The 26089-nt window shown below is 39.2% G+C and overlaps 2 protein-coding genes across 2 annotated transcripts; one reads left to right on the top strand and one right to left on the bottom strand.

Annotated features, from left to right (window-relative positions):
- Positions 1 to 2023: 2023 nt before the first annotated feature.
- On the top strand, positions 2024 to 13842 carry LOC139726854 (AKT-interacting protein-like). The gene is given in 9 exon segments (XM_071637850.1): positions 2024 to 2062; positions 3275 to 3341; positions 3344 to 3369; positions 3372 to 3463; positions 4706 to 4770; positions 7013 to 7113; positions 7749 to 7936; positions 11047 to 11215; positions 13689 to 13842. Coding segments are annotated over 9 exon segments (840 nt in total). The 3' UTR covers positions 13782 to 13842.
- Positions 13843 to 20905: 7063 nt separating this feature from the next.
- LOC139726865 (UPF0598 protein CG30010-like) lies at positions 20906 to 24182 on the bottom strand. Its single transcript, XM_071637862.1, has 2 exons — positions 23892 to 24182; positions 20906 to 21614 (listed from the first exon to the last, which is right to left on the bottom strand). The coding sequence occupies exons 1-2, from the start codon at positions 24157 to 24159 to the stop codon at positions 21142 to 21144; spliced, it is 741 nt and encodes a 246-aa protein (XP_071493963.1). The 5' UTR covers positions 24160 to 24182; the 3' UTR covers positions 20906 to 21141.
- Between the last annotated feature and the right edge of the window lie 1907 nt (positions 24183 to 26089).

The following is a 26089-nucleotide window of genomic DNA, read 5'->3' on the forward strand; positions in this document are numbered from 1 at the left end:
CCATTTCACTGCATCTAACCATCAATAGCCTACTATCTCAAACTGCTTATCTGGCTTTTGCTCTCACCTTTTCTGGGATATGTTTTTGAAAATAATGCATGAGAGTTTGACACGATATCAGTGGAGGGCTTCAAAGCAACCCTTGGATACTTTATTAATGAAAAGTGTACAAAATCAGCATTCCACAACGTATACAAAAGGCTTTTGTTGTTTTGTCAAGTATTAATTGAAGCTGTCAGAACAAAACTATGTCATCTGGTCTGGCAATACGTGACATTTTGATGTTTTCTAATGTAGGTTTTTTTGTTTTTTTCGTGCTGAGGCTGCTTTCCCTTTTCTTGGAGATTACTGTATATGCCATATATTTCGCGAGTCCTAAAATTTTGCGAATCGGGAATTCCCGATGATTTCGCGAGTGGTAAATTCGCGATCGTGGAGTCCTGTACTAAACGGAAAAGTGTACACACACGTATGTCACATTCACATTGGGAGTCAGAGTCAAAATGTTCGCGTGTCTTTAATTTTGCGAAATAGCACCTGAGTATTGCCATAGTACCCCAATAAAATTTAATACAGACATACAATAACTACCTGTGAAAACTTCTTCATTTAGGGCATTTTTGGCTGAAAAATATAGTATTGAAGTATTGGTCACTTTCAGCTCATTGTTGTCCTCCTGTCTGAATTTCAAAAATGTTGAAATTGTTCTGTACAATTCGAAGCATTTTGCTTTTGTTGAAGCCTGTGTTAGTAAAACACTGTGCATGCTTTTAGTGCTACTTCCACACTTTCGAGGCATGAGCTCTGTGTTACCTGGTGTCTGTCCTTATTATTTCTATGATTTCATTATTCTTTGAAGTAAAATTTGAAAAAAACTATATTTAATTGAAAAAAAAATCAAATCATGGAGGGTGTTGATATACAATGTAGATTGCATTGTAGAAAGTCTCTTGTGGTATTCAGCCACACATGAAATTTCTCCTGTGATTACTGTCTGAGCACTTTAATTCTGATGAGGTATCTGTTTATTTACACTCTAGTTGTCATAGTATATTGAATATGTAAACTCGATGAACCTCCACATATTTTTTGTGGGAGGGCTCACCTTCAAAGCTGTAACGATTATAGAATGCAGGTATTTGCTGTATGTGGGAAGGAAGACCAGTGCCTTGCGTATGATAAGGGGAGGGTTCTGACACTATACGGCGTAGAAACGTTGGTGTGCACTTCCATTTTAACAGTCAGCGGATCAAAGCAACTCCAAGTCATTTTTTAGTGTCTTGCCTCCTGTGTGCATGTTTCTCTCGTTCATTGACACGGTTTAACCTGGATTTTGTTGTCACATGTGAACAGGCCATATCTGATCACCAGTTTCCTGTGTAGGGGGAGAGCCGATCCCATCCAGAGGATGTTGCTCATAAAATGCCATCTCTCCCCACCGATTCAGTTCTTACATTTTAGTCAGAGTTTGGCAGTGACACAGTCGCACACTTTTCCACTGAGCAGGATTTCCTTTGTTGTCATGTTGTAGCTGATGTATTTTTTTCGTTTCCTTTTTAATTCTTTTTTGTAAGGAAATTTGAAAAGAGAATCTTGAACTCCTGGTTCTTTGAGTTTATCATATTGTAACATACAGCAGAGTCAAGATAATGTCTTCAGTGTTGTGGTGTGGAACAGCTGGCTGTTGGTGGACACAAAATCGTGCAGCAAGTCCAGATTGTTGCGCTAGCAGAATGGATACCATCCAGTTGGTCTGAGGACACCTTCCTTGCAGGCTGATGTTCTTTGCTATTAAAATTTCTGTTCTATCGTGTGTGAAATTTAGATCTATGTAGTCAGAGGAGACGTTTGCACTTGTCTGCTCTGTGCTGAGAAGATTGCGATTCATATAGCTGTTTGATTTTACGCTATATATGTGACCGAGTGTGCAGGGATCCTTAGAGCTGTGTGACTCTTTTATTGAGTGTGGTTGAGAGATCCTTTTGCTGGCACTCTACTCTCTCAAGAACGGGATCAACTAGTGATGGGAAATGCACAGTATTTGGACAAGGAGTATGTGGTGGTGAGATTGCAGAATTGATTGCGCAACTTTTTGTGATTTTTGTGATTCAGATGTCACAGCTGGGTTTTGCACCAAGGCATGCATGTTGCAATCTGACGAACGCATATTTTGTCCTCTCTGTACTTGTAGAATTGCTGGTACCTGTTGTATACAAACAAGAGCCTCGGTCCAGTAGCAATATAGTAGACAACCCAATAACTGTGTGAAAATCTTGAAAACATAAATGGTCACTTCTTTTGATCTTTTACATTTCTTTTTTAACAAATGTTGTTCTTAGCAACTAGGAAACTATCCTAGGACTTGCCTGACATAGCAAAAGCAATGACTAACATTCAAAAATTGCTGAGAAAAGAGTATGTTGTACTTGATATTGTTAGATGTGTATTATTATCTCTTCCATTAAACAACAACAACAACCACAAACAAATCATTCACAAAGATAATAATATCCACTTGCCGAAATGGGCAGTTGGTAGTAAAAGGTGGCTTGTCCACAAGCAGGAAAATATCCAGTCTGTTGTACTACTCATCCAAGTACTTTTATTCAACTTCATTACTTACAAGTATTCTAGGATTTAAAGTTGGCCCCTGGCAGGTGTGTATGGGAAGAATGTAATGTCCATCTTGAACATGGTGGTGTAGTGATCACAGAGTTTGTTTAATGTAACATAATAAAATTTACCAAAACACTGGTACTTTATATATTAAAGCATTTGAATGTTATTCATATTTAAAACCTGTGCTCCACAGTACAGCATTGCATACCTGGTACGTTGTATGTACTGTATTTGGCATTATATTTTGTGAATGTCATATTTTGTCATTTGGAACTTGTTTAAACAATTATGCAAGGGATTAAATTCACAATCACAAACCACATCAAGAGAAGAGTAAAATGAATAAATGAAATGTATGTATAATTATGTAGTTTTATGTTTAATTTGTATTAAACACAATTTTTCAAAGTGAAGTTAACAGCCCCCTTCCCCTCAGAGATACAATACATTGCTTTCTATGTGTAATAGGATGCTCTATGAATTTTTCAGTCTCAGTCGTCTCGTAAAATTTATGACATTGAGAGCACACTTACAGCTGTAGCCAAATACGTACACTATACATTACATGTGGCATATATGTATTACTAAACAGTATTCATGCTATTGTTCTTGGTCTCATAGTATGCCTATCGTCTTTTTACTTCTAATGCCTCAGGACAGGGATGGGGACCCTGGCCCGAGTCTGTCCAGACAGGGCAGCAAGAAGCAGCTGCCACAAGTCCCCGAGATGAAGGGGCCATGACTCCGCCACCCGCCCGGCTGCCGTCCCCTCTCCAGCCGGCCACAATGGCAGTTCGGCATCCTACGGACAGTTTTTCCTGGAGTATGCATTGCTAGCAGAATAGTGAGTATATTTTCCTGGCGTAAGCAGCACAGCATATTGTTCTCCTTTCTGTACAGTATTGTTATGTTTTTGTTTGTGTTTTTTAATAGACAGACTTCAGCATCTGCAGTACATGTAATGTATTATTTTGCAAAATGATTTACCGACATATTTGTACATCGAGCATGTTTTGCAGTTGCTATAAAGCATGTTACATGAATGTTTTACTCCTGTAGCTGATAGTCTATTTCAGATATACAGTAACATTACCCATAATTCCAATGCGCCTACATCTGATAGTATACAGAAATAGTATCATTGTGATATATGAAGCACTCATAAGTACTGGATTTTTTTATTTGTTCAATTCTTCTTTTTTTTAATGAATAGCACTGATTAACAAACATGTTTCATAGATGGAAATGTTTTTGTCATCACCGTCATGTTTTTTTGAAATATTTCTTGTCCTTACTGATTGAGGACATGATGTTCCTACATGCAATTAAGACAAGCACTCTGCTGCAAACTTAACCCTAAAATGCAAAAAGATCTGATTATTTTCACTTTCAATGGCGGAAATCATTTAATTTCAGCATAATTATGCTTAAAATAGGTTCTATAATAAATTTTGTGAAAAAAAACGAAAAAAATGTCAAAAAAAACAAAGAATTAATACATAAGAAATTCATAAAACAATAGAATACATCAGAAATTAACTTTGATACCAGATTTTTTTCTTTTCAAGTACATTGTTAGGAATGCTACAAGGAATAATGTCACCAAAAATTAGGATGCCATAAGCTTTATTTTATGAATTAGAGCAAAATTTATGATTTAACGCATATTAATTTATAAATATAAAATATAAAGAATGAAGAATTCCATTTTTTCTTGTATAGTGTGATAGATTGCGCGACAAGTAATGTATGTGCCAATTTCAGGGCGATTGCGCGATCCACGGCTGAGATCTCGGGGGGGGGGGGGGGGGGGGAGTGGGGGTGGGGGGGTTGAATCAATCCTCCCCCGGCCACAGAACAGGCCAAAAAGCCCGGCCTGGTCAGGGTTGAAGTATTTTATGGCATTGAAATCTACATAAAAAACTGCTTTTGCTTTACAGCTGTACCACATTTAGTTCAATTAACTTACAGTCAGTCTAGCTATCAGAAACCTTTGTCAGTATAATTTTTCATAGATCATCTAATCTTGTTTCCATCCGTACGAATACATTCATCTTTGTTTCATATTTTGTTTTTTATCCAACAGTAATAACCTACACACAAAAAAGCTGCCTGGAGTGTATGTTATACCCTCTGCAAAGTCACCTCTGCGTAAGTGTCGAAGTGAAAGTTGTGGAGACAAAATGGGAACACTTGATTGATCATAAAGTTTCTTGCCTCTCCTACTTGCAAATACGAAGTGATGTGATCATGTAGACACTGCATTTTTCTTCCGATTTCGCTTGTAATGCAATATGATGAAGGTTTTCATGAGCTGTGGTGGTTTAATTGACAAATGCAGTACAAGTGGTCAACTGCATATAATTTGATAAATGACAGATATTTACTGAAATTGGCATAGATTCTAGGGGGAACTTAAGCTAAAAAAAAAAGGAAGAAAGAAAGATAGCATCCAATTTTGGGATTCTTTTCCCAATTATAGTACAGAAGCTCTATAACTGCTCTGCATGTAGAGAAAAAAATACTATTGGCCTTCCACTTACTACATAATAAAGATGAATTGTTGCAAACCAAGGCACGGGCATGTACCCCATTCCCGTGTTAAGGTTGCCATAATCAACTCTGTGATAAAATACTGTATGTATACCCTTTTGGCCCCAAGGCCACGCCAATTTGTACTGCACAATCATCACTGCTAGCCATCATTCATAGGGAAAAGGTGGCATTTGCGTGAATTCTGTTTCCTAGAAATTTTGCTGTTTATGTCACTGAGCTACGCTTTAAAATACACGTAGTGTTGGTAGAAGAGACGGAGAGGTGAGAAAGAGAGAGAGATATTAAAAGAGAAGAGGTAGACTCTGATGTTATGATTACATTTTTTAATCAATGTAGTTTTAAAGATAATATAAAGTTTTGGTACCTCAAAAGTTTCCCTGAGTTTCCTTGTTTTAGCTTGTGTTTCAGGTTAAAGTACCTTTCATATTTAACTAACACTGTGTGACTTACTCGCCCCAAAGTGCTGTCATGTCTTAGTAATCATGCAATAATGGTTTCGTACAATACGTGTATATTGATTGTTGCGGTACCGTGTCGAGTCAAACAAACGGCTCGTTCGAATTTTTCAGAGCCCGCTCTGCTCTGGTACGAAACCCATTAATTGCGTGATTACTAAGACATGAGAGCACTTTGGGGCGAGTAATTCTCACAGTGTTAGTTATATGAAAGGTACTTTAACCTGAAACTCAAACTAAGACAAGGAAACTCAGGGAAACTTTTGTAGGTACCGGTACCAAAACTTTATATGTGACCCTGCACCTCAAAACAAACAAAAAAGTCGCCAGACATGAATTGTTAGTTAAGACCATATTCTGAAAGAGCAGACTTTAAGCTTTAAAATGATATATAACTCTAATTAAATGGACTCTCCTAACCTATCTAAATATTCGAAAGAAAGCACAAACTCAGGAAAAATGTGAACTGAGAAAAGAGGCTCCGAAGTACAGTGTCTATTCAAGCGCTTAATCTTTACCAAACCGTGCTGGCTTTGCGATGAATGGGACAAAAAACAGGAAGTAAACCACCAGAGTAACAACAATGAAGGGATTATCAAATTAAACTGAAATTAAGCATGCTTCATGAAGACATTCTGTCCATAATTAATGCCAACTTTCAAAGCAGTAGCCCTATCTTTTCAAAAGTTATTAGAGTTGAAAGTGAAGAGTGTAGACAAGGTTTTTCAGAAATGAAAAAGGGATTCTAAAGACGCACCTAATCACACTATTCTACCAAAAATGTTCGAGATAAACTGCTAAAAAACACACTTTCCTGCCCGTTTTATGATACTAAATTTTAGCATATAAAGAAGACCCGCTCTTTCAGAAAATATGAAAAAGTCAAGTTCGGCTAGGTTGACCCATTTCACTTTATTTTCAGTCCTCACGCAAAATCAGTGTGTGCGACTTTATGTTCGTTTTGAGGTGCACGGTCACATATTATCTTTGAGAGATCATTCCTATTGAAAATTGAACATTTAACTTTAAAAACAACACAAGAGAACAATCCAATCTTCAATTGGCTTCAGCATACGATAATCCCTATGTAAAGCCCTGAAATCCCCATAGACTTTACATACGAAGACCCACCAGGCTCCTGTAATTCCCAGTTTACCATATTGCAGTGTTATGCTGGAAATGGGAATGCAGCTATTGAAAAGAATTAAAAACCAATAACCCGTACCCTTTGAATTCCACAAAGCCCCATTGACTTGTAAAAGTACTGTGGGACTCACCAGGCTACCATATTAAAGTCCCAGTGAACGAATCTATTGAATGGGACATGAATATTGTATTTATGATAAAACAAGTGGTACATATTTGTATGTCTCCCTCTACAGACTGGTTCGGCGTGCTGTTCATCAGACAAGGCCTCTACCAGGACGGTGTCTTCAAATTTGACTTGCTCATTCCAGATAATTACCCAGATGGAGATTGTCCTGTGAGTCAACTGTTTAGTCCCCCTCCCCCCCCCCCCCCCTATTTTTGTACCTCATTTCTGGGTTCATCAATAAATTTGACTGTTGTATGTCTTTATATGCATGTACATTTGTAGCGAATCCTATGGAGAAGGTACCACTTGGTACTGTTGGTAGCTGTTTTCTGCAGAAGATGATTTTGCAGTTTGTATTTGTTTTGTTGTTGTTGCTGCTGTTTTATCTTGAAGTTACAACCCATCGATAACATATGTATGTAAAGTGCTATCAGTATTGGCCGAGTAGACCACTGTGTAAATCCCTTGCACTGCTGTATACTCAGTTAATATGCGCTGCAATTATGTGAAGATTTTTATTTCCACAATTTTACAAGTTTTCAAAGATTCATTGGAGGGATATTTATTTATTTATTCATTATGAATGTACGTATACAGTCTCAAGCCACTAGTGAAATTAAAGGTTCCTTGATGACAGAAATTGCAGGATTCTTGATACTGCGGAATCCATAATTTCATCTAGATCTTATCAGTGCTTAGTACTTTTGTTTAACAAAGTCCAGTCCACCAGAATTTTGTTGCACATAGTCGCTCTATGTTGAAATCCTTCTCATCTGATCTCCCCCCTTCCATTCCCTGTGCAGAGGTTAGTATTCCATCCGCCCATATTCCATCCAATCATCAACCCCGCAAGCGGAGAGCTGGATGTCCGGAGGGCCTTCACGAAGTGGAAGCGCAACTTCAACAGCTTGTGGCAGGTGTTGCTGTACGCGAGACGCGTCTTCTACAAGATTGACACGAAGTCGCCGCTCAACCAGGAGGCAGCCACATTGTAAGTACAAGTGATGGTACAGCGCATGTCCTGTTATAACAAACACGTTTATAATGAAATTCTCTGTACAATGAAGTAAAAATTCAGGTCCCAAAATTGTCATCTATAATTGTCTTTATGTACTTTACTATTCAGTTATAATGACATTTCTATATTACAAAACAAAACTGCCCCTTGCAACTGATTGACAAATTGCCCTGCATCGACGTAGATAAGCACTGAAATGATCAGTGTTTAGTAGTAGCCATGATAAAAAATCATGGGTGTACATACTCGAGCAGGATTCGAACCTAATTTACGTCAATGCAGGGCAATTTGTCCATCAGTTGCAATGAAAACATCTCCACGGAAGAATTTCATGAATTTGGAAAAACTGCCCCTCCTGAAGACTTTGTTGTAACTGGAGTCACCTGTACAATAAATGGGAGCAAGATGAAATTTTCATAAGATGTGGCCTGCCAACAGATATTCTGTTGGAAACACAAGAAGGAAGAATGAATGAAAAAAAAAATTGTCTTAAGTGAGCAAAAGGATGGACCAATAATGAGACCAAACAATATCATGTTGTATCAGAGTATCTGTATTTTGAAAATGCAAAATTGCCTCCAGTCTACCCTTCCCCATTCCTTTGGAAAAAAACAGAAGCAGTAAATATAAGAACCAGATTTGGTCCAATCACGGCACATCAAGTCTAACGAGAGAAATAACATTACTTGGGGGAAGGGGGATTTTCTGTAGATGAGAGACCTTGAACAGTGCAGAAAAACATTGTGTGTTAATCATGTGCCCAACTGTGTCAGTCATGCTATCCCGTGTGACATTTCTGGCCTTCCTGTTGCCAAATGATTCATTCTCAAAGGAAAAGAGCTGGAGTTCAATATCCTCTATCTGTAATGTCGTAATAGATTATTCTCTGGGCTTTGCAATCTTTTTTTTCAATAATCCTTTACACCGAGTGCTCTCGACATTGATCATTCATAATGATGATGATGTGAAAGTGAAGCTATTGTTTTTAGCTCACCTGAGCCAAAGGCTCAAGTGAGCTACATGTATTGCATTGTTCTTCGTCCGTCGTCCGTCGTGCGTAAACTTTTTACATTTTCATCTTCTTCTTGAAAACCGCAAGACCGATTTTCACCAAACTTGGCAGGTAGCATCCCTAGGGGGTTAGGATCTCAGTTTGTTAAAATGGGCACCATGCCCCACCCAGGGGGCCCCCAGGGGGGCCCAAACTGCCAAAATTAAGGAATCTTTAAAAATCTTCTTCTCTAGAACCAGAAGTGATAGAGCTATTAGTTAATACTATGAGTTAGTACATTGATGATTGTAGTTTCAAATTTGTTCATGGCGGAATCAGGGGTGCCCCCCTTGGGACCCAGGGAAGGGGGGTGGGGAGGGGTCGTAATGGGGCCTGAATTGTACATTTTCATCTTCTTCTTGAGAACCCCATGACCGATTTTCACCAAACTTGGCAGGTAGTATCCCTAGGGGGTTAGGATCTAAAATGGGCACCATGCCCCACCCAGGGGGCCCCCATAGGGCCCAAACCCCCCCCCCCCCCAAAAAAAGAAATCTTTAAAAATCATCTTCTCTAGAACCAGAAGTGATAGAGCTAAGTTAATACTATGAGTTATTACATTGATGACTGTAGTTTCAAGTTTGTTCATGGTGGAATCAGGGGTGCCCCCCTTGGGACCCAGGGTAGGGGGGTGGGGAGGGGTCGTAATGGGGCTTGAATTGTACCATTTCATCTTCTTCTTGAGAATCCCATGACCGATTTTCACCAAACTTGGCAGGTGGTATCCCAAGGGGCATAGGATCTCAATTTGTTCAAATGGGCACTGAGTCCCACCTGGAGGGCCCCAAGGGGCCAAAACCTCCCAAAATCAAGGAATCTTCTCTAGAATCAGAAGTGATTAGCTAAGATAATACTATGAATTAGTACATTAATTACTGTAGTTTCAAGTTTGTTCATTGCAGATCCAGGGATGCCCCTCTGGGGGTAGGAGGAGGGGTGGAGAGGTCCAAATGGGGGCCTAAATTGTACATTTTCATCTTCTTCTTGAAAACCTCACAATGGATTTTCACCAAACTTGGCAGGTAGCATCCCTAGGGGGTTAGGATCTGTATTTATCAAAATGGGCACCATCCCCCACCCCGGGGCCCCCAGGGGGGCCCTCAATCCCCCAAAATTTAGGAATCTTAAAAAATGTGGGCCCTTATTGTACATTTTCATCTTGTTGTACTTGAGAATGCCTGGTCAAATTTTGGAAGAGCTGTAAATTATAAAGATTAGTGACTGCATGAAAGGTGAAATTGCGATACTCAGGTGAGCGCAAGACCCCCGGGTCTCTTGTTTTATACTCTCTTTAAAAGTGTGATGATCACATCAATATCCTGTAGTCCAGTGCTTCTCAACCTTTTTCAACTCATTTTGGCTTCGTCAATTTGTTTTTTTTTTTTGAGGCCCTGTTAGATCACATATATTAATCTTTTCATTTTATGTTTGCCGACATCGCAGCCCACTGAAGCGTGATGATCACATCAATATCCTGTAGTCCAGTGCTTCTCAACCTTTTTCAACCCATTTTGGCTCATTCAATTTTTTTTTTTGGAGACCCTGTTAGATCACATATCAATCTTTTCATTTTATTATGGCAACATCGCAGCCCACTGGTTGAGAAGTGTCGCTGTAGACAATCCTTGCATACTTAATGCTTGGAGAGCCTGCTAAACTGAACAGCCCAAATGTACTCTGCTTTCACTCTCCCGAAGTAGACGATTTGAGATTTAGATTTGCATTTTGCGAGGAAATGAGGACGACAGTAATGCAGAGCCAAAATATTTGGGTCACATAAAAACCTAGACATTTAGTAGCTCTGATAGGTAAGCAGTACTATAATTATTATGCACTCTGAACATTTAATGTTAAAGTTCCATTTTATGCTCAGTTGTATTTTTCATTCAAATCTCTGTTTTTCCTCTAATCTCTTCTGACTACCACACTATAAACTCCCACAAATGTGAACAGGCAGAGGGCTTTAATCCTATTTACGGCAAGGAAGGGATTAATGAAATCATTCTTTCTTCAATCTCATGCAATTGGCCAGGTACGATGAGGACATCGAGATGTTCAAGTCAAAGGTCGTCGAGGCAGTGGAGCGCAGTCGGAGCAAGCTGTATGACCCGCCCTACTCGGACGACCCCCATGCCTTGCGGTTCAGCCGCTGGGACGAGAGCAAACACGGAGAGACGCTGCGCGCCATCACCACGCCCAAGGTATAGCGGCGCGGGGTAGGCACAAAGACAAACACTTTTTCAGACAATTTGCACTGTCTGTCTGGCTCATAATGTGTGTTGCTTATTCTTGTCTCCAGTCTTACTTGTAAAAGTTGACCAACCTTTAATGCATGTCACAGCTCAGCCATGTGTCAACCAGGCCCTATATTCTGCAGATGTGGAATATTTTGTGGGGGTATTGTTGGCACAATTTTCGGGAGTAACAAAGAAAAAAATAATTAAAAAATTAACAACCTGCCAAAATATTGCCCTCTGCTTGAGTGAGTACTATTATGATATCAAAAATGATGGGCCCCGAAATTGTGTCTGAAGGTCGGGCAGAGGGAGGGCACTGTGCCACACAGTGTCCATGTGATGCTGTCTACAATATTTCTCATTTCTTTATCTTTTTGCTAGTAAAAATGTGCTGTATTAGCAGCAATTTCTTGTGGTTTTCAAGCTTGACAGGGTAAGATAAATAGCCCATGTTTTTACATTTAGCTGATGGTCATGACATTTGAGAGAGCACTTCAAACAGTTCACTCACCGCTGAACAGTGGATAAGGGGTTCGTCAGCTCGTACTCTGATAAAAAGCAGCAGGTCCACAGAAGAAATTGACACGCTTTTATTTTTCCACTAATTGCATGTACCCAGAATGTGTCACAATTCAGATCGACCCATCGAAGGCTAGTTCCGATTATTCTTTTGCTAGGGTAAACGGGAAATACGTGCTATAGGAAAATAAGTCCGTCTTCAATGGGTTAATATTTCCACTTTTCACACCATGCAACACACAACAAGTAATTAATGCAATGCTCAGAGCACTATCTCGAGTGCCAAAGTGATGATACAGTATCACAGTCTTTTGCTTAGAGCTTGGGTTGGAACCAGGTGTGTACATACTTGTACAACCCTCGGGCCAGGTGAGATTATTGAAAATTAGTTGCCATGGTGATGAGTGGCCATGACATCACACTACCCAAATAGCTTGACATGTAAATGAATCCTATGCTGCGAAATGTTATTCCGTGGTAGGAAGTTTTTAGTGCAATGGAGCATAACAGTTTGATGATTGTCGTACAGTCATCCTTGCTTATAAAGTCAACCTCGCATAAGTCGAATAATCACCTATTAAAGTCGAAGGTCTTTTCAGGTTCCTCCTCTTTATATTGAATTTAATCCCTCATAAGTCCAATTTTCAATTTTCATAAGTGGAAGCTATTTCTTCAGTCCAAATAGATTCGACTTATGTGAGGTTGACTGTAGTTTGTTTCAGTGTTTAAAGCTAAAAGAGAATGTCATTATACTCACCAGGGGCGGATCCAGGAATTCTGTAAAGGGGGGGCGTGACTAATTTTTCTGGTGCCACTTCCGGGTTTCATTTCATTTTTTTCTTTTTATTTTCTTTGTTTTTAACGAAAATTAAAGGGGGGGGGGGGCGTGCGCCGGTTGCGCCCCCCTCTGGATCCGCCACTGCTCACTACTCTTGATATAGAGACAAACCATGTTTAATGTCTATGATCACAAGAAGGGTTGGCCTGCCCCATTTTATGGTGGACTTCGTTACGCGCCTGGTACTCTGTGCACTCAAAGAACAGTTTTACAGGGTGTCTTCACTCCTTGGCTGTTGCTATGCTAGAAAGGAGTTCTAGCATGAGGGCAAGCCTAGGGCCTTGCTCTGCAAACTCACAGAGCATTTGTACAGAGTACATTGCAAGTAAAGCACTCTAGTACGTATTAGTGTAAAACCTCTTGGCCTTTGCCTGCAGCTTAGTGTGAGTTACTGCCAGCAGTATGTGTTTGCTCAGTGTTTGTGTGCGCAACCCTCAGATAACCTTTGACCTGTTAGGTTTCCCTCCACATCATTCTGTGCAAAAAAAAAAAAAAAATGAGAATGTCCGTTTCACTTGATCTGTGGTACCGTTCTGTTATTGGCAAAATCAAAACAACTGTGTGATGGGTTTGCAGGCATTATTTTTAACTCATTCCCTATGAATGTTAAGAACTCCATGAATGTTAACCCGTTGAGGACGAGTCCCGAGTATACTCGGGCAGGTGTCTATGGGAATTGCGTGTTGTAGCAAAATCAAACCGTCCTCAACGGGTTAATTGCGCAGGACCTCCCAGGTTATATCAAGCACTAGGGTTATTAAGTCTGCCATTACAATGCCACTGATGGACAGACCCACAGAAGATGGCAGTGATGTCTTTGAGCTCCCCCCCCCCCCCCCTGCATAGATTGTTGGAAGAATTGTGTATTCATCACTGAGTTGACCCATCTTGAACTCTACGCAACTTTTAATACTTTTGAATGAGAATGATACTCTTGTCCTTGCTTCTCCCTTGCCAGTCTCAAAATGTCGGTCTGTAGAATTGTGATGCAGGATGTCATGCTCTGTTTGTAGCACAGCATGCCTTCTAATTCTTTTCTCTTTAATTATTATTTTGTTTTTCACTCTCTTGTTGTATCAGAAATCTCAGGAGGAGTCTGGAACAAAGAATGCTCAGACCTCAGGCCTCTCATGGGTGAAGCCGGGAACTATCCAAATATTCAGCAAAGACTGAGCGTGGTACTATCTTCGTGGAATTTTTTGTCTCATTGGTACTTGTAATTGTTGGTAGTATTTAAAAGGAGAAACACTCAACAAGTGTAGAAAATGCAGTCTCTTTTCTAATTGTCCTCTTTACTTCTTTTGTCATATATTGGCATGAATTTTTTTCGTTTTTGTTTCGTTTGTTTGTTTGTTTTGATTATTTTTTTTGGGGGGGGGGATGGGGGAGGAGCTGTGAAGACTAAGCCAATAATAAACATTGCGGAAGGTAGTGGTTGCCTGTACACATAAAGAAAAGAAAGGACAACTTCAGATATATAATTCCACTAGTTTTTCGTACAAAGACTACAATATTCAACTGATGAAGGAGAGCATTATTCTGTCATTCCTCATACACAGTAACCAAAGTTACCTTTCAAAAAGTTGTGAGCATGTGAAAGGTTGAATTCGATAGTTGTTTCTAGTCTAGCACAAAATGCATCATTGCTCCAAGTCAGCATCAGTCCGTTCCATGGAAAGGTTTGCAATTGTAGCGGAGACTCCAACCCCAAGCACCTTCTGATCTGGAGATTCTCCCGCCTGAAACCCCTAGCAAACGGGAGACTCCAACCTGATGTGCGCGAAAGGCACATCACGAGCGCAAAGTTCCTTGCGGCCGGGGTCCAGATGCTCTAGGGTTCTAGATGCTCTCTCGTGCTATCTAAGGCTTATTTTTCAGCATACTATGGCAATAAGTAAGAAATCATTTCAAGTGGGAGACACAGAGCCAGGGCGGGAGAAATTAAATCTCAAGCGGCAGAATGGGAGATTTTGCAAAAATGGGCTTTCAGAGGGAGAGTTGGAGTCTCTGTTGTAGCTTTGGCTACAATGTAGTTGCTACACCATCATCGCAAGTATTTGTTATGATTGTACAAATGTAAAAGACAGTGCCGATTTAAATAGTCACCAGTGATTGGTTGATCCCTGGCATTTGCTAGAGCAACTGCAATTATGTCAGCTTCAATAATGGCAAACTTCTCTGAGAAACAGGCCCCAGGTGTTAGCATGCTCAAACTGAAGATGCCCTCAAGTTGTGGCTGTGTAACAAATGTATGATGTATGTTATCATTTTCAAGCAAAATGACTCAAAACTGATGTTTGATATCAGTGCAGGATATACATTTCTTTTTTCTTTTGCCTTTGAGCACAATGCCAGCTCAGCAAGAGTGTATCAGTAGGAATAGGAAAAGAAAGGAAGAGTTATAGAAGACAGTAGGTACAGAAAATGCTCTGATATGTATTGTCTATTTTCTCATATTGTATTGTAAAATAATCGACCTATTCATAGAGGTGATACAAATGATGATCTTGCCAGTATGTCTATGGTGATGGGTTGAGCGTGTGAATCATTGGTTGTTCTTTAAAACTGTATAGTGGAACCTCGTTTAATAGAAAGTGGTGGCGTTATATAAAACAACCTTCTCATAAGATGACTTTTCAGGTCCCAATTCTTTGTATTATTTCTTTGTTTTTTGTACCCTGATTTAGTGATAAACCTGATATAAGCAAGGTAATTGTCATGGTTTTTAGGCTCTCGTTATAACAAGGATCCCCCTGTAGTTACAGAGTACATCTCTTCACTGTGTTTTGTGCTTTGAGAAGGACCACTGATAGTTTATAATATAGTTTGCAGTGAGTGACCTTTGCTTACAGCATCGAAAATCTAAAGTCATCCTCAGATTTTCACATGATATACAAGATCAGGTATCAAAGCTCACCTCAACATTCAACGTTAATGTTCCCCTCTTGTACATTGCTGATAATGCACCTTGGATGCAGATGAAATACTTGTGTTTATTTCTTTTTCATAGTAGATTCAGTATGCCGTAGAAATCATGCACTGTAGATGTAGTATTGTGGATTATTTGGATTGGAATGCATTATACATTGTGCTTTGGCAGAAATTGTGTAAAATGTGTGTTAAATTTCAAGCAGACACCTTGACATTTTGTGTGTCTTTGTCCATACCAGAAATATGATATTGCTGTTGCCTAGATGGAGTAAATTATTGCAGTGATATATGAACATTTATTTGAATTGTGCCTTCAACTGTGTAGGAGAAATAGAGAAAAGTTTTTATTTTTTGGCAAAGTGTACAACAGCTGTGCTGCTGTGTTGTTATTTTGTACCAGCTGGTCTATATTGTTCAGTCTAAAAGTATATAATGGTGCATGGTTGAAGTCGTTTTGTTCTTTTGCACACAGAACTAAATCAAGTGTGATGGAGCGACATTGTATGATACCAGTGCACTAAGATAACATGAATTAGATGTGTACGTGAAGAGTAGCAATCAATGCTGTTTAAAGGGAGACTGTAGATCGTGTGGCAAAGGAAGGAATAACTCGGTTTATGACACCGTGGGGACAATTTTTTGGAATGTGTAAAAAATCTTTGGGAGAACCCTGGGGAAAAAAAATTGATTTCACTGTCAATGTTTCAGTATGAATGTACATCATGATAGTAGATTTGTACTACCATACAGATTATTTGGATTGTGTGCTATTTAGATTGTTGAAATACTGTACTAATGTGAATGTGAGTAGGGCTGTGTCATTGCTTGATATATCTTGTTGAAGTCAACTGCACTCAAATCAACAGGTTCGTAATTCAATACTGTAGTAGCCATTTCCTATTTTTCCCTGCAGCCATCAAAGCAAATCTATTTTCATTCAGAGAGAAAGCATACAATATATGTATATCTTGCAAGTTCTTGTTTGTATATTTGAAAGATTTGCAGTTTCCTCACATTTTCTCTGTAGTTTGACAGGATTGATATGCAGCAAATGGTCATGTGTGTCTATTTTTATATAAGTGGACACAATAATGTATGCATGTAATTCATAGAATCTATGTTTCAGGCAAATATGCCATTTGTCTGTGCTGTAATTGAAATTCTATGTGTTTGGTGTGTGTGTTTGTATTTGGATACAGTCCTTCTCAATAAGAAATATATGTGTATGATGCATTCATCAACAAACATGACCCTGAATCACAAAACCCATGGGGGGGAAAAAAAAAATGTCAGATTAAATTTGTCCGCATCAAAACATAAAGTACTTTTTGTGGGTTTTGTAATGCAGGGTCACATGTTTAATATGTTTATGCTGTGAATCAGGGTGTGACACAGTAATCTTTCAACTGAAGCATGTTGTGCAACACCACATTCTCACTCTGTTTCAAACCAGGTTAAATCATGCTACTCCTGTTTGACTCATAGTAGGTAAACTTGAACGCTGTTTATCATTCATTATTATACAAGAGAATTAAAGTAAACAGACTAACCTTTTGGTAAGATCACTAAGAATATGATAAGTATCTTGGAATGTAGACAGTGGGTAATTTATGTTGAATTAACCTTACTTCTGTTAAAGAGTTAGCCATGAAAGATTTATCTTTTATATGATAATGGTACACAGTATACAAATAATGACTGCTATGAGGGGCACAGTTAAAATTATGGGCCCGAGGTGATGTGAAAACCGTAACCATGCCCGAAGCGAAGCTGAGGGCATGGTTATGGTTTTCACATCACCGAGGGCTTACATAATTTTAACTGTGCCCCGAATATCAAGCAGTCATTATTTGTTTTATATACCGAAAATATATATTCCGAAATATAAATACCGAAAATATAGATTCTAGTCTCTTTCACAGCACTTGTAAGTTGTAATCAATGCTGATCGACAGGGCGGCAATCGTACGTATCATTGGTGCGTGTGATCATCTATGTGTACACAGTGGATGTACGGGGTTGCGAGTTGCGACTGTCTCCAAACCAGTCCGCAAGTCTCTTTTACAGCACGCTGATCGAATGCGCAGCGGTCGTATCATTGGTGCGTACATATGAGCGATCTGTGTATACGGGGTCGCGACTGTCTCTAAAACCTATTTACTAACTGTGCTCGGGCCCCGGCCACAGTACATGTAACTCAAAAATAGGGCACAGCTATTTTCATGACTCCCCTTTTAACCAATCAGATGAGAGGATTCTAGAAATGAGGAATATAATATACTATAAAAAAAGAAGAGGTGGGGAAAAATGAAGTACATAAATGAAGTACATTAATGTGTACTGTATAACTAACCATGATCATTCCATTTAAATTTCACTTGTATTTACATTTTTACTAGGTCAGTGCATATGTCTTGCTTATGTATATACACTGTACATGTAGTGTCACATCATTACACCTAAATGTGTGAAAACATGCATGTAGTTATGTCAATTATGCATGTTTCCTACCAATTAGTGCAATGTTTATTTTGAGTTGTCAATAAAGAAAGAGATTGATATTTCACTCGACACAATTAAGTGTGCAGCCCATATTGTTGCCTGGTATGTATTGTATACAATGTATTTTATCGCACAGTCAAACATACTCAAATTCAAAATTGAACTTGAATATGTATATCTGTGAACCCATTTATTTCAAATACAGTTGTACATACAAATGAAGAATTTGTTCACAAAAACCGATAAGTCCATATTTGCCAAATGGAGATATTTGCGATTAAAGGTAAAAAAAATAAAGAGAATAATAAGAAAATTTGTGCTTCTTTTGACCATAACTTCAAAAATGTACCTTTATATGCAGTGACCAATATATCATTTGAAAGGTATTATTTTGTACTTTATGACAAAGACCGTACTTCAAAATCTTCAAAAATGGACTTATCGGTTTTTGCGAACAAACTCTTCAAATATAACATATGAAGCAAACAGCAGTGCAGTACAGTATAAGTTCATACGGTGTAGGTATATTTGTTATATCTTTCATCTCTATTCGACAGACCTGTTGGCTTTTCTGCCTGGCTGGTGAATGCCATCATCATTCACAAAACAAAGCATATCATGTAAACAAGATTATACACCTCGCATAAGTCGCCATTACTGAAGTTGACAAATTGCACAAGTCGCGATCGATCAACACAATGGAGAAAAAAGAATTATTATTATTATAATTTTATTAATATTGTTAACTTCCATTTTGGTCTACCGGTACATACTGTACACAGTCCTATGCATGTTTACATGTACTTGTGCAAGCAAGGTCCACTATCATAATCACATTGCCCTAAAAGTAAAACCTTAAAAATTGCCTTGCTCTCACCTTTGGACCCCTACCTCACTAATTTGCTGTGCAGGAACCTTAACATGTGAATTCACAATATGACAGATACAATATTGCACACTCTATTTGTGGCACCAACACAACACACAATCAAGTATATCCCTAACCTTCAGGTGAGGGAAAATCCACCTTGGGGTATAACATGCAGACAAAAGAAAGATTAAACACCCATATTTGAGCATATTTCTTCTGTGAAAATCTCTCACTGCCCAATGCCTAGATAGTGTCGGATGAAACATTGATGAAACATGCTACCATAACACCAGAGACAAATCTTCAGTTGAAGCGAGAAGGAAATTGTGAGGCCTAGCTTCGAGGGTGGCAATGTGACATCGACATCTACTGCCTTACTAAAAGGGAAATTCTGTGCACATTCAAGTTGGCAGTATGGGGAAACCTGTTAAATAACAAGCTTATTTACAAGGTACCACCTATAACAGACTAATTTCAGCAGTTTCAATGTTTCATTACTGTACAGCTTTACCTGGTTTCTGTTTTAGTATGTTTACGCAACAAAGTACCAGTTGAAAGAAAGATATTATTCAGAGGGGTGAAGGTTCAGGTGCGAGTTTCTTCACTTTGTCTCCCTCTACACATTAAATTTGTTAAGATCGCAACTGCTCATCTGTAAATTAACATTTCCGACATGTTTGTTAATTTACAGATCAGCTGTTGCGATCTTAACAAATTTAATTTGTAGAGGGAGAAAAAGTGAAGAAACTCGCACCTGAAAGTACCAGTTATAATGAGGTTAAATAGGCAGTCCCAGCGACCTCATTCTACAGGTTTCCCTTTACCCTAACAAGTTTAATCAGACTAATGAATATGGTTTGATATTTCCTTTAAATTACATTTAAGGGTAATGATGTCTTGGCCTCCTAAGTCCCCCACTGACCTGCACACAAATCTTTCCTTCCAGCTTGTTTGTAGATGTGAGATCACAGAGAAAATTTTGCATTTTTTCGGACAACAGTAATCGAAACTACGTGTATGTTGTAGCAGTGGTGAATTTTACATGAAAAGGGTTGCACGCACTATTTTTTAAAAAATTTTATTGATATTTCATTGGACAAACCTGGGGTAAAGTTGTGATTTGACAACATCATCCCCTCAGTTAGTCTGCACACATATCTGGCTGTGACCACCAATATCATTATTCAGTGAGAATTGAAACTTTAAACAGTTTGATAAAAGTATTATCCTTCCTCAAGTTACATTGTTTAATACTCTTTCTATCAAAGCCGACTTGAACATGGTATGAACAGCACTTAAACCATTGAGGACGAGTCCCAAGTGTACTCGGGCAGGTGTCTTATGAGAAATCTGTGTTGTAATAGCAAAATCAGTCCGTCCTCAACGGGTTAAAAGGAAACCTCCACTCCACAATCCAGGTTGATTCTAAAAAAGGAAATCCATGGATAACCAAACAGATTAAACAGTATAAGTTACCTGGTAAAATATGACATGACCAAAAATTTGGGAAAGTTATGTGTTATAGAGTTTGCATAGTGTATACACAGAAAACTGATACTGCTCACATTCACCTACATGCAAAATAGATCAATGTAGTTAAGAGGTCATTACCTCAAAACTTACTCAGTATTAAGTTGAATGAGATGGAACTCAATTCTGCTTTGGTCTGCATGATTCTGTAAGTCTAATACAGCAATATTTCCCTAATAAAAGTCATCACTGCTGAATCATTGTAATTGTAATTATTCTGCATTTAAGGGGATATCATTTGTTTTTTACTTGAAGTAGTACTGAAGGATTTTTTTTTCTTTTTCATCTCATTTCGATGAAACTTCCACTGTTGTCTGTTTCCCCAGTTGTTCATTGTGATGAACTTACACATGTTGGGAGGATTTCCCTCTGAAGGTAGCAGCAACTGGCACTCTCTGAGGTTCCAATCATTTTTTTTTTCTTTTTTTGTTTCAACTAATACTGGGCATACACCAAAATGTAGGCATCCTATAAATGCATAGAATGGATCATGGAAAGTGGATACTTTAGAAGTCGGCAAAGAATTGAATTTGACTGGCAGCATATAGCATACAGTCACCACTCAAGAACACATATCCATAGATTTGTCGAATTATTGTTGTTGTTTTTTCAGTTCACACTCAAGTGTCAACTAGGCCCCTCAGAAATAAATGGGTGCCAATTTTCTAGTGATCTCTATTTAGATTCTCCCCCAAACAGTCAGGTTTCCTGAAGCTCACTCTTTTCAGTTTCTGACATGAGAGCTAAGAGTTCATTGGTCAGTTTGTACCGCTGGCCCATCCAATTAAAGTGAGTGGGCGGGGCATACTCCCCTCTCTCTCCAAACTCGAAGTTGGGACTGATCTCGATGGCTATGCTGGATTTGATCAGTCCCACACCACCGACTTTTTGTGCGGCTGGGTGATATATGCGTCCGCTGATTGGTAGCATGCAAACTTTGGCAGGCTCAAATGGAACAGTCATCGCCTCTCCCGTGAAATTGCAAGACAAGAGTCCGGGGCTTTCCGGGTCATCTGGATCAGGAATGATCTTTGTAAACACTATCGGGCAGTCGTCACATCTGACAAAGTTCCGCTCAGGTCCACAGGGTGAGAGATAAGGGAAGTGCTCCTTGTAATGATCCAAGTTGTTAGTCTTGAGCCGTCGGAAGAAGAATGCAAGGAACTTTGTGTCTGATGAAAGAAACAATTGTTCAGACATAGTAGAACATGATATCTAGCATTCTAAAGCAATGCAAGATTTCTTTATCATGCAGTCAAACTTCAATCACTTTTCTTGCTGAACTCTGCCATAAGGGCTTAGTGTAGTACGTGTATAAGATACCCCTAGACAGATTTCTCTCAACTGAACATTTTCATTATAATACATTGTATGTCTTGACCACATAAAATCTTATGATTAAACAAATGAAAACAATTGTGTACTACAATGTACACTCAGCAAAAAAAGAAAGTAAACACTTTATTAAGTTCATATTTCTCAAAGAATGTTTACATAAAAATCAATGTACCATTTACCATATTAAAGGTAATTTAATTGGCTATCAAACTTGTACAATGTGTAGGTTCATACAAAGGGAAACTTTACTCAGGAGCGAACACATTCGTCTTTTTCCTCCAACGCACAAAAGCAAAAATTGCATTGCAAAATTTAGTCATTCATTTGAAAATACCTTTCTAGATTGCAATGATAACAAAAGACCAATTTAACGCATTGAGATATTGAATAGCAAAAATAAGTTCTTGTTCTCTTTATTATCTCCCTATGTCCCCTAACTAAAACAAAGTGGGATATAGTGGGAAGCTGAAGAGGGAAAATAAGATTTTTTGTCAACTCAAATTTCAAATTAAGACACAGGGAGTAAGCCCCCTCAGGTGATAAAATGGACAGAATTCCTTTATTCCATTCTTTTGATTTAGGAATTTAAGAATTCAAGAGACAAATTAAAGAACTAAATATTGTTTTCAAATTTCCTAATTTGAAATACCATTTAAAATTTCTATTTTGGGTGGTAATGCTTCTTCTCTGTCATTTGAATTGAATTTGACAGTTCCAAGATTCTTCATTTTTCTGCATTATTTTTGGCCTTTTATTATCTTTAGGGGCTACAAATACATTATAGAGATCATAGGTTCATTTTCGCCAACTAGTTCATGTTTCTTACTGTGTTAAATTTGTCATTTGTTCTCATTGTTGGGAAGAGGACTTTATGCATGAATGAAAACTTGTTCATTTTTGCAATTTTTATTTAGTTTTGTGTCTTGAAAGAGAAAAACAAATGTGTTCACTCATGCGTAAATTTTCCCTTTTTATTGACCTACCAGGCCCAGGTTGATACCGAATGAAAATTACCTTTTAACATATCAGTTCGGGAAACCCACTCACAAGGGGGGCCCCTCCTTATAAGTAACCCGTCCCCCTTATAAGTAACCCCGTCCCCCTTATAAGAACCCCCGGGGCACCCCTTATAAGGAGTCTCCACGCTTTTTTGCGATGCAACGCGAAAATGAAAGGACTGCGGCAATTCGCTTGATTATGTCCATAAAGCTTCACAAGTTTCCTAGTTACTCACAAAATTTGAGCAAAATCGGTTTGAGGCATCATATCTAAAATCATGGATTTAAATGCGATGTCAAACGACCCATGCGAATGCTGAAATGCGAGCGATTACTGGCGTGAGTGTCGCCAGGCGCGGCGGCGCGGCAATGCTTGAGTGCAGACGTGGCGACTGAGTACGTACTCAGTCGCCACGTCTGCACTCAAGCATTGCCGCGCCGCCGCGCCTGGCGACACTCACGCCAGTAATCGCTCGCATTTCAGCATTCGCATGGGTCGTTTGACATCGCATTTAAATCCATGATTTTAGATATGATGCCTCAAACCGATTTTGCTCAAATTTCGTGAGTAACTAGGAAACTAGTGAAGCTTTATGGACATAATCAAGCGAATTGCCGCAGTGCTTTCATTTTCGCGTTGCATTGCAAAAAAAGCGTGGAGACTCCTTATAAGGGGTGCCCCGGGGGTTACTTATAAGGGGGACGGGGTTACTTATAAGGGGGACGGGTTACTTATAAGGAGGGGCCCCCCTTGTGAGTGGGTTTCCCGAACTGATATGGTACATGTACCTCGTAAAAACATCCTAGTAATATCTAGCCGAATATTCTATGAGAAATAACAACTTGAAAAAGTGTCTACTTTCTTTTTTGCTGAGTGTATTATAACCCCATACATAAGTGCAGTACATAATTGCTTTACATTTCGATTGAACAGTTATTCCATTTTCCATTCAATTTGGCATAGATCTATCCAAATACGGTTAGACCTAACGCTAGGCCTATAATGTGTGTTGGTATCTAAAACTTAAAAGTTGACCCACAGTTGACTAATAACATCCTACACTTTTTTTGACATGTTCTTCTTCTTTGCAAGTGCAAGTATGGGCGCTGTACCTTTGAAACAAGTGATGAAATTTTTCACTTTAGCATCGTCTAGGAAGAGCTGTCCTTGATGATCAATGTAGTAGAAATATTCTCGGATCTTGGGTTCTGGCGATTGTCCCTGAACGTAGTGTGCTGGCGACCGGTTCCGCACCTTTCCCGTCCCCAGATCCGCCGGGGTGGCTGAACTGCAACTCCTTGCCCCGACGAGAATGGCACTGCTGCGAAGTTTGAGATCTACGCTTGTAACTGTTTGTCCTGTTTTAACGCTGTTTGTCATATAAAATGATATTACAGGTCGAGTTGAATATCCAGAACAAATTAAAAATTTGCGAAGTGAATTCATCGTGGAACAGTCATACTTCTAACATCACATTTAGCAGTTGTGGTTGTGCAAACACAATACAGTAATCGTATGAAGATTGATAGTACAGTTACGCAACACCCTGGCGCCGCGCGCGCAGCGTGCATACACATGCAGCACACATCGACTGTATCGACCGCGCGCCCGCATCTATCCAAGACCAAAATGGGCGCAGCTCCTTTCTGACTGAAGTTAGCCAGCAAAATAAAGTACCCGGTAGGGCTCCATAGAATACTGAGTATTGTAAACGGCGAGTCGTTTGAGATTTGGAAAGGGTTTGGGTTTGATAAAGAAATATATAAAAGTAAGGACTGGGAGATATACTAAAATTATAGTTTAAAGGTCAGAGAAATGACACATGACATTGATCTTCCTGTGGTTGAGTTTGATCATGCTTCCTTTATATGTTTTTAGTTAAACAATTTGTATGTTTACAGCACTGGCGTAGCCAGGGGGGGGGGGGGGGGCGATGGGGGCGGTCGCCCCCCTAAGATTTGGACCGGGGATTTGGGAGGCGGAAAAAAATGCGTGTATACTGTATGCATGCACATGAAGCGGGTCTCCTTTGCAACCTTTCATCAAATAAGATATTTTTTTTTAATATTTCACTCAAAGTGTGCACCAGATCGTTGAATTTCAATTCAAAATATGCAAAATCTCTCGTGCTTGGGAGGGGGTATCCCCCTCCCAAACCCTCCCCCTCTGTGTCTCTTTCCCTAGCTAAGTACACTTTTTAGATTTACAAAAAACTATGAATAATTCTGAGTGCACAAGACTTATCACTTATATTCCAAAAACTCAAGGTTCCCTCATGTATAAGGGGAATTTTCCCTTTTAATCGACCCTTTCCTCCCTCAGCCCCCCCCCCATCAGTTTTTTTTTTTTTTGGGTGATTTCCCAAATGTTGATTCCATCAATGCGTATACGAGATATCTCAATTTCAACCTTGAAAAGGCAAAAGCTCCATCGGAAGGGAAGGGTGGAGATAACACTCGCCCACGCCTTCTCCCTGCTCGCCCCCCACCCCCCGCCATGCATAGAAGTAGACTGTGGCTATACCCAGATCGCTTTATTTCAATTCTAAAAACGCAAAAGCTCCACGAGCGGGAGGGGGAATCCCCCTTCCCCTAAGCTCTACCTCAGTAGACTTTATACATACACACAGATGGTGCACATTCGGAATAAGAGCTAAATTCCGTGATTTTAACACTTCGATGAAAAAGTATTGCACCAAAAATTTGCACCAGATCGCTGAATTTCAGGTCTGAAAACGCAAAATCCCCTTCGTGTGGCAGGGGATATGCCCCTATCCAGGCGCGCCGGAAGCAGTTTTGGATTGGGGGGGGCAAACATTGGAGGGGGCTCAAGATTAGACCATGCATATGTTACACAATATACACATACACACACGCGCGCGCACACACATATATTATATATATATATATATATATATATATATATATATATATATATATATATATATATGTATATGTAATATAAGGGGCGTACGGTGGGTCGAAACATGGTGGGAACCATAAAGTAATTTTGACGGTCTGTATGCTTGTGCGTGTGTGCGTGAGCAATAATGGGACTACAATACATAACGGGAATGTGATACATTCAACAACGCAGTCATTGAGGAACATTGTAAGTTTTCCATACATGGATTATGGAATGACGGTGTGAAACGATCGACAAATTGTATACTGTCAGCAACATAAGGTGAATGGCATAACAATAAAATGCGAGCAAGCTTGAATATTTTGACATTCTACAGTCCCAAAACTGGGGTTTGTAGCTTTATCTTTCACTTTGGAAATTAATGGGGCGGCGCATCGGGCGCAAC

The sequence above is a fragment of the Diadema antillarum genome, unplaced genomic scaffold (assembly GCF_040938485.1).
Source record: "Diadema antillarum isolate AM-2024a unplaced genomic scaffold, OU_Dant_1.0 scf00000017, whole genome shotgun sequence".
Lineage (NCBI taxonomy): Eukaryota > Metazoa > Echinodermata > Echinoidea > Diadematoida > Diadematidae > Diadema > Diadema antillarum.